The sequence below is a fragment of the Gobius niger genome, assembly GCF_951799975.1.
Source record: "Gobius niger genome assembly, chromosome: 24".
Lineage (NCBI taxonomy): Eukaryota > Metazoa > Chordata > Actinopteri > Gobiiformes > Gobiidae > Gobius > Gobius niger.
In genome coordinates this window covers 11,791,059-11,800,939 of record NC_136875.1, presented here as the reverse complement: position 1 = coordinate 11,800,939, position 9,881 = coordinate 11,791,059, and the positions used below count along the sequence as shown (strand labels likewise).

Sequence of the window (9,881 nt, the reverse complement as noted above, 5' to 3'; positions counted from 1 at the left end):
ACTTGCTGCGACACCTGCAGTTGCGCTTATGGCCTCTTGGGGCAAGAGTTACTTAGTACTGCTTTAAGTGATATTTTTGACGACTAAAGCTGGACTAAAACTAAATCAAAAGTTTTTCATGAGACTAAAACTATGACTAAAATGTCCAGATATTTTAGTCGACTAAAATAAGACTAAATAAAAATGAAAAGGAGAGACTAAGACGGCCAAAGGAGCAGCTCCATGAAGCAGAAGGAACAAGATTTAATATGATTATAATGAATATAATAAATGCAAAGTCGACTCAATTTACGTGCAGTTTTAGTCGACTTAAACTAGACTAAAATGGAAGATATTTTTTCCCTCAAGGCTTTTACTACATTAAAATATGTTGTCAAAATGAACACTGGTATCGGGTTCAGTATCGGATATTTGGAGTTGATTCTTGATATTGTATTTTTTTCCCAGTATTGGCTCCGATCTTTACCTCCCTATTCGTTCTCCCAGTTTTCAAACCGTTCAAGGCAGAGTTTGTGGAGTTTGACACATTGGCCAAAGCACCAACTCGTTTCTAGCTCACGATGCCTCCCCCACATCCTTGAATAAACCACCCTGCGCTTCTTTGTTTTCTGATGCGATTCCACGTGCGTGAACGTTCTGACCCTTCGTAAGCTTCGCTCTGATTGGTCACTGATGTAAACGGCTTTATTTTGTTTGCGGAAACCGACACCGATCTCAAATGTACTTTGCCTTTAGTAGTAATAATAATAATAATGACGATTGTATTTTGTCAAACTGGACGCCTTTTTTCTTTTTGTAGCTTTAAACAGAGGACTTCCTGGTTTCGGGGAGGAGCTGTGTTCCCATTGGACGAGGTTTCACGCGAGCCGGATGTTGATTTTCGGACCGGACTGCGGAGAATGTGCAAATGTTTCCGTCGTTCGCTGTGGAATCAAGTTGTTTCCGATTAAATGCTGGACTCTTCTCGATCCGTGTCTTTGTCTTTTTATTTAATTTATTCTCTACAGAGGGATGTTGAAATGAGAAACAGGTGCTTAAACGGAGGCCACAGTGTGTAAATGTGTCAACGGAGGATTCAAACCTGATTTCTGCTCATTTTGAAATGTATCAACCTCTTAACTCCCACCTGAACATGTTTTCTCCAGATTCTCCAAATCTAAAAGCTTCTTCAAAACAGAGGCAAACAACGAGAAGAAAATGAGGATGTAAATGCAACAAAAAAGCTAAAAAGTGTGGGGGAAAAGCGACAAAAGTGACAAAAATCCAGCACGTTCATGGCTTGTACGGTCTCTGCAGTAAAAAAAAAGAAATCCACTGAACCTCCACAAAAACACAGCAAAGATGTACTAAAGTATCCAGGAAAACAACGCGGAACACAGAAACTACAGATGCAGTTTGCAGAAGGAAAAGAAAGGAAACGCTGCTGTAACAAAATGGACAGGGAGGTTACTGCTTGTTTACACGTTGCCATGTTGTGTCCACGGAGCCGCCTTATTTAACAGTCTAACAGGCCGCCGTTTTTCCACACTGAGATATGTTCTTACCTGTCTGACCAGACAGTTACACATCAACTCGTCTAAGCTCAGGTATGAACATATCTCAGTATGGAAAAACGGTGGCCTGTTCCTTTAAGCCCTGGAGCCTATGGTCACATTAAGGTGGGCTTCCATGTCCAGGTTCAGGTTTTTGCCCCTTTTTTGTCACTTTTTTGCCCCTTTTTCGTCACTTTTTTGGCCCCTTTTTGGCCCGTTTTTTGTCACTTTTTGGCCATTTTTTTGCCCCTTATTTGTCACTTTTTTGGTCATTTTTTGTCACTTTTTTGCCAGTTTTGTGTCACTTTTTTGCCAGTTTTGTGTCACTTTTTTGCCAGTTTTGTGTCACTTTTTTGCCATTTTTTTGTCACTTTTTTGCCATTTTTTTGCCCCTTATTTGTCACTTTTTTGGTCATTTTTTGCCACTTTTTTGCCAGTTTTTTGCCAGTTTTTTGTCACTTTTTTGCCAGTTTTTTGCCATTTTTTTGTCACTTTTTTGACACTTTTTTGTCATTTTTGGCAAATGAGCTTAGCTTTCAAATGTGTCTGGTCTTTGTGCCCCGTTTGGAGCCATAGGAATATACTGGGAGAGGCCAAAATCCAACAACATCTTTGGTCGTTTTGCGTGACTGAGGGCACACACAAAGACCAGACAGGTATGTATCAACTCGTCTAAGCTCAGGTAAGAACATATCTCAGTTTGGAAAAACAGTTTCCTGTTCCTTTAAGCCCTGGAGCCTATGGTCACATTAAGGTGGGCACTGCATGTCCAGTGTTTTCCCACCAATATTTCACCAAGATCTTGTATTGATGATGACAGAGTGTGACCACTGCTCAAAACCTTCTCCAGCACATCCCAAACATTCCCAATGGGGTTCAGATCTGGACTCTGATTAATCCTGACGTCGTGCATTGTCATCTTGGAATAAGCCCTCGCCATCAGGGAGGAAGAAATCCACTGACGGAATAACCTGGTCATTCAGGATGTCCAGGTCCCTGTAGCCTCAGCCTTCGCACTTGTAATGTCGGTGAAACTAGACCTGACCAACAGCAGCAACTCCAGATCAAGGTCGTGACTTAATTATTTCATTTTATGGGCGGAGTCTAGCACTGGAATTACTCTCCCTCTTATGTATTTTAATATGAGCAAATATTTCAATATTCATTCATGAGTTCATTTCATTTCAAGTAAATCGAGATGCATCTAAATCCAAGGCCGTGGGAACCCAGGGTGCTGAGGGCGCTGCAGCACCCCCTGGTGGATAGTTTGTGAACTGCAGGCAATATTAACCTCTTAGCTCCCACCTGAGCCGAGCACATTTTCTCCAGTTTGGCTTAACCCCCAGTCCAAAAGCTTCTGGAAAAAAGGTGTTTGGAATTTGACAAAAAAAAATATGAATAATTTGAAGAAAAAGTGACAAAAAATTTACCAAAAATGACAAAAATGGACAGAAATTTGGCAAAAAAGTGAGAAAAATTTGACGAAAATTGAGGAAAAAATGGACGAAAAAGTGACAAAAAATTGACAAAAAATTGACAAAAAAATTGACAAAAATTGGACAAAAAAGTGAGAAAAATTTGACGAAAAATGGAGGAAAAAATGAACGAAAAAGTGACAAGAATTTGACAAAAAAATGCAAATAATTTCACGAAAAAGTGACAAAAAATTTACAAAAAATGACAAAAATGGACAGAAATTTGGCAAAAAATTGACGAAAAAGTGAGAAAAAATAGACAAAAAATGACAAAAAATTTACAAAAATGGGACGAAAAAGTGACAAGAATTTGACAAAAAAAATGCGAATAATTTGACGAAAAAGTGACAAAAAATTTACAAAAAATGACAAAAATTTACAAAAAAATTGAAAAAAGGTTACAAAAATTGAGGAAAAAATGGACGAAAAAGTGACAAGAATTTGACAAAAAAAAGTGTGAATAATTTGACGAAAAAGTGACAAAAAATTTACAAAAAAATCTAAAAAAAATGTGAGAAAAAAACGAAAAATTGAGGAAAAAATGGACGAAAAAGTGATAAGAAAGTGACAAAAAAGTGTGAATAATTTGAAGAAAAAGTGACAAAAAATTTACCAAAAATGGACAGAAATTTGGCAAAAAAGTGAGAAAAATTTGACGAAAATTGAGGAAAAAATGGACGAAAAAGTGACAAGAATTCGACAAAAAAATGCGAATAATTTGACGAAAAAGTGACAAAAAATTTACAAAAAAAGGCAAAAAATTGGAAAAAGAATGTGAGAAAAATTGAACGAAAAATTTAGGAAAAAATGGACGAAAAAGTGATAATAAAGTGACAAAAAAAAGTGCGAATAATTTGACAAAAAAGTGACAAAAAAGTCACGAAAATTTGACAAAAATGAGACGACTGCCCAACAAAAAAAGTGATGAAAAAAAATCTGACATGAGGAAAAAGATCCATGTAGTTTTGTAGGTCTTTCAAATGAGGCGTCACACTGGCCTACAGGATTTGGGTAAAGCTGAACTGGAGAAAATGCTCTCGGTTCAGGCGGGAGTTAAGAGGTTAATAAATAGGATTGAAAACTAAAATATCTAGTCTAAATATCTTGTCTAAATCCCACTTTATATTCCTTCACTTACCTATTCAAAAATCGTCACCTGACCTAAGCTATTCCTAGATGACTCTTTACCGTAAACGTGTCCGCATTACCGTAAGTCCCCGTCCAGAGCCCCTATATAGCGTCCTCTGCAGTGGAGCGAGAGGCCACGTCAGTTACGCACGCCCCCCCTGAGCCTGACGCAGCGCGCTCTACCGCGGAGTAACGGGACAGTCTGCGGCTCGGAGGCTCCGCGACACGAGGTAAGCCCCAAAACCGCTCCAAATGTGGCGTTTATTCACTTCCTTAAACCGCTCCAGGCTCGACCGCGCGCGAGCAAAGGCGCATAGCTGGAGCTGTGCGTCATGCGCCACTTTTGGACGTGCCAAAGTCATGCCAGGAGCGCCTCTCTCTCCCACGCGCACGCACCGTTATGCCTTTAAAGCAAAAGTGCGGATAAAGCAGATATGGGGAAGAGAAAGTGCGATGTTTAGCTTTAAAAGTCGCGTTTCTTGCGCAATGAATGAAGTTGAAGTGTTTGCGTTGAGCGTAAAGGGCGTGTCCGGACCTTAACCCCTTACCCAAATCTATCAGGCTATTTTAGGAAAGACCACACACTTAAACAAACAGCAGCAGTGTTTGAAAAGCCTGTGCTCCCAGAATAAAGGAAACACAGCTTTATGATCATTGCCTTAAATAGAAGAATGAGCCGCAGTTTAATGGATTTATCTCTGAGCTCGAAGTGCAGCAGGAGGAAAATAATGTTCCCTCGGTTTTAAAGTGTCACAGACTGAGAGAAGGTAGAGCAGAGCAGTGTTAGCATCTTGTTCTTTTCATTATGAGACGATGTTTGATTTAAAAATGTTGTTAATGTGTGATGTTTGAAGCTTTGTGGCATCAGGGGCTGGTCGTCACTTTTTGTGGCCACACCGCCTTTGCTCTGCCCAATCCCGTCAGACCTTGGAAGCTCAGCAGGGAAGGGCCTGGTCGGTACTTGGATGGGAGACCGTTTAGAAACACCAGGAAGCCTAGCGAATGTAGTGAGTGAGTGAGTGGTTGGTGGTGGTCGGAGGGGCCGATGGCGCAGACTGGTTGCCTCGCTTCTGTCAGTCTACCCCAGGGCAGCTGTGGCTACAATAGTAGCTTACCACCACCGGGTATGGAGTGAACGAATAGTGCAATGTAAAGCGTCTTTGAGTGTCCAGAAAAGCGCTATATAAAACTGATGCATTATTATTATTATTATTATTATTATTATTATTATTATTATTATTATTAAAAGCCACTGCTCAGAAGTGAAAGCTTAAATCTTTGGCTTGAAGTAGGTTTTGCTCTCATCTTTATATCTTATTGTATTAAATGTGTTTAACCCCTTAGCTTGGCCCTTGATTTTGTGTTTCTTTTTGGTCATTTTTGGTCACTTTTATTGTCATTTTTTTGTCATTTTTTTGTCATTTTTTTAATACTTTTTTGTCACTTTTTTGTCATTTTTTGTCATTTTTTTGTCGCTTTTTTGTCATTTTTTTGTGTCACTTTTTTGTCACTTTTTTGTCACTTTTTTGCCATTTTTTTGTCATTTTTTTAATACTTTTTTGTCACTTTTTTGCCACTTTTTTTGTCACTTTTTTGTCATTTTTTTGTCATTTTTTTGTCATTTTTTTAATACTTTTTTGTCACTTTTTAGCCATTTTTTTGGTCATTTTTTCTTCATTTCTTGTCACTTTCTTGCAATTTTTTTTGACACTTTTTTGTCATTTTTGGCAAATGTGCTTAGCTTTCAAATGAGGAGTTACCCTGTAATGCTCAGCTGGAGAGAATGTGCTCGGCTCCGGCGGGGGGAAAGAGGTGAATCGACAAAGACAATGTGCCCCACGTGCAGGGAGGTCGTCACAGTTTTTTCTCGAGATAAAAAGATCAAATATTTTTTTTAAATCCACCAATAAATGCACGAGGTGTTTGTGTCACTGCTTTGACAAAACTGTTCATGTAAATGAACTTAAAGGTTCAGGAAAATCCCCCAGTGGAGTAAATGATGTAAACAAACAATAATGATTAAATTAATATTATCATGTTATTATCACTGTGACCCCGGACTGAGCAGGGTTGCCAGATTACGGCGAGTGAAAATAACTGTCTGCATTATTATTGCCGAGCTCACTGTAAAATGGGCTTTTTATTACTAATTTCTTCACATTTCATCACAAATTAAATGACAAAATCTGAAATCCAACTTCTTTTTCTATAACAAGAGGCTGTTCTTCAGAAAACTTAGCTCAGTTAATTCTCTGCCTGTTACATTGTCCCCTGAATGTTACAAACTGTTCTGATCTGCTTTTGCTGCGGTTCGTCAGGTTTAGCTTCAGTAACAATGAGATCTTTTTTTTTTTATTATACATGAGTTGCACAGTGAAATTTGTCCTCTGCATCTAACCCATCCCTCAACACCACTGGGGACTCACCTCCATGAAGTGGAGCCAGGCTGGTCAGAATCCCCTGACTGGAGGATTCACCGATTGTACATGTTTTTAGTGGTAGAGTGAACCAGAGAACCCGGAGGAAACCTGCGCTACCATGCCGCCATTTAAGCTAATGTTTGTGAGTTGATGTGTACCTGTCTGGTCTTTACGTGTGTGCTCAAGTAAAGATGTTGTTAGCATTTAGTCGAAGTGCTAGAGGAGAGGAGGAGAGGCTAAATGCTAACAACATCTTTGGTCTTTGTGCGTGACTGAGCGCACACGCAAAGACCAGACAGGTATGCATCAACTCGTCTAAGCTCAGGTAAGAACATGTCACAGTCTGGAAAAACTGTCCTGTTCCTTTAAGAAGAGCCTTGAACATTCAGTCGTCCTGAGTTGAATCCTTGAGTTGAAAAGAGAGAATCCCTGTTCAAACTCGAGCGTCCGTTCTTAGTGGCTCAGTGGCAAAGTCGCGCCATCGTGTCGGTGCGAGAAGGTCCCGGGTTCAATTCCCAGTCAGTTTGTAGCACTTGTGTGTGAAGCTTCTCCCCAAAACTGCAGCTTTTCAAAGTCCTTTTCTTTAAATAATGACATTGTTAGATATTCTTTAATCCCTTAGATGCTTTGACAACACAAAAACATGGTCCATAAAACATTCAATGACATATTTAGCCCCAAATGTTCTTTAAACCTTTTGCCAACGTTGCATCTTTTTACTGTAAACACTCAGAGGAACTGAGGCCCCACAAATCCTCAAACATCCCTTTAAAGTCAGATTCATCTCGACTACAGGTTTAACAATAGACCGGTCTCCTCTACAAAGGTAAATACAAAGCTAATGCGTAAATGAAGGTCTTATATGTAAACCCTCCCCTGTGTAAAGTCATGTGGACACAGCCTGCAGTGAAATCTTATACGTAATAAAACCCGCAGAGGTTTGTGATGTGTCGGCTTTTTGTCTTTCAGATTCTGAGATTCTGCCAAGACTCGACATCCGCCGACAATCATGGTGAGTCCAGGAACGGGTTCACTGGACCCACTTTGGAGCTCGGACCCCGACACATGTGTGATGGAGGGAGTGGGATGTTTACATATACACATAATATAATAGTTCTTCCATGTTTTATAGTGTTATTAGTGTCGTCTGTCAGATTCGTTTGGTCTGCTTTGGCGAAGAAATGTGTTGATTTTACTTTTTTAGACTCACTTTTGAAAAATCTTGAAAAATGTATTCGCTAAACAAACCGAAATTGAGAACTTCCATTCAGATTAAAGAATGTTTATGTTAAATGTAGTTTAAAACGAGGACAGAGCAGGAGCGCTGCCTCTAGAGGTGGAGGTGTGTCATTACAGGGGGGTTTCTGAGGAGAACAGACTCTGTGATGGTTCTGACCTGTCTTTGGTGGAGGATGAATTCCACTTTATTCTATTGCCCAGTGTATGGTGATTTAAGAACAGCTTTGTTTGAAAAAGTTGAATGTAAGAATCCTGATTTATTTTGGTCGGCAGAAGGTGATGTGTTGAGTTGGTTATTTAGAAATGACATTGTTTTGCTTGACGAGATGTGTGGAGAAAGCACAAACAATGAGACTGAAAGCTCTGATTTTTCAGTGGAATGTATATTGTATATCAAACATATTGTTAAGACAGTCATCTTTTAAATTATGTTTATAGTGACTTTTAAGCTCATGTGGCCTGGGCTCATGCATGACACTTTGATAAAAAATATTCATTCATTCATTCATTTTTTGTCGATCGACATGATATGAGAAAAGTCGAGCACCTTTCCTGCACAGTTTCAACACAAAATGCTCAACAAATATGCACTTTGAGAATATAATCGGTTCACTGTAATACATAATATAGTAGTTCAACTTAAAATTCGATATTAAGTTTCTGCCATAAAGATTTGAGCTCATTGAAATTACCGCTATTGTTTCAATCCAGTAAGTTTTTAATGGTCCTTAAAGCTATAAATTGTTACAACTTAACAGTTTAACTTTTAACAAACCCACATGTTATGTTGGGAAAAGACGAGCACCTTTCCTGCACAGTAGCAACACAAAATGCTTAACAAGTGGTAAAAAGACAATTGTTTGAGATAAATCAAAGACGTCCCTGGGGATGTTGAAGCAGAGGTGGAGACAGTCTGGACGGGCTGGTCTTCAGTGGACACATGTTTTTACCGATAGAACAGAGACAGAGTCAGAGTCTGGTTTGAACCTCCACATGAAGAGAGTTCATGACCTCGGTGTCTGTCGGCCTGAGAAAGGGAACACTCGGTTCAAAACACAGACATGTTGTTCTTCCTCTTCGCTCTCCTCTTCTTTACACTAACATCACAGACTGGACAAACTCATTATCCTCCCACTGTGAGTGAAACACTGTCCAGCTCTATAACAATGGTCTCGCTCTTGTGTTAAAGAGTCCAGGCTGCAGAAACGTGATCAAAACACGACACCGTACAATCTGATCAGGTACAGTTGTGGTAAAGACGGCCAATAAACATTAGATAGATAGATAGATAGATAGATAGATAGATAGATAGATAGATAGATAGATAGATAGGTAGGTAGGTAGGTAGGTAGGTAGGTAGGTAGGTAGGTAGGTAGATAGATAGATAGATAGATAGATAGATAGATAGATACATAGATAGATAGATAGATAGATAGATAGATACGTAGATAGATAGATAGATAGATAGATAGATAGATAGATACGTAGATAGATAGATAGATAGATAGATAGATAGATAGGTAGATACGTAGATAGATAGATAGATAGATAGATACGTAGATAGATAGATAGATAGATAGATAGATAGATAGATACGTAGATAGATAGATAGATAGATAGATAGATAGATAGATACATAGATAGATAGATAGATAGATAGATACGTAGATAGATACATAGATAGATAGATAGATAGATAGATAGATAGATACGTAGATAGATAGATAGATAGATAGATAGATAGATAGATACGTAGATAGATAGATAGATAGATAGATAGATAGATACGTAGATAGATAGATAGATAGATAGATACATAGATAGATAGATAGATAGATAGATACGTAGATAGATAGATAGATAGATAGATAGATACGTAGATAGATAGATAGATAGATAGATAGATAGATAGATAGATAGATAGATAGATAGATAGATAGATAGATAGATAGATAGATAGATAGATAGATAGATAGATAGATAGATAGATAGATAGATAGATAGATAGATAGACTGGGCTGTACAAAATGATTGATTGATGGAGTTGGTAGATCGGGTCGTCCCATGATCGTAAGGTCGGGGGTTCG

At 38.7% G+C, this 9,881-nt stretch overlaps 1 protein-coding gene across 3 annotated transcripts in view; it reads left to right on the top strand.

Moving 5' to 3' along the window:
- The first annotated feature begins 4,269 nt into the window (after positions 1-4,269).
- Positions 4,270-9,881, top strand: part of anxa6 (annexin A6) — a 33,489-nt gene continuing 27,877 nt past the window's right edge. For 2 of the 3 annotated variants that reach the window (XM_079582313.1, XM_079582312.1), the window contains exons 1-2: positions 4,270-4,365; positions 7,525-7,567. In XM_079582313.1, coding sequence (XP_079438439.1) covers positions 7,565-7,567 — 3 coding nt within the window. In that variant the 5' untranslated portion in view covers positions 4,270-4,365; positions 7,525-7,564. The remainder of the gene's footprint in view (positions 4,366-7,524; positions 7,568-9,881) is intronic. The other variant, XM_079582314.1, reaches the window with a different exon arrangement.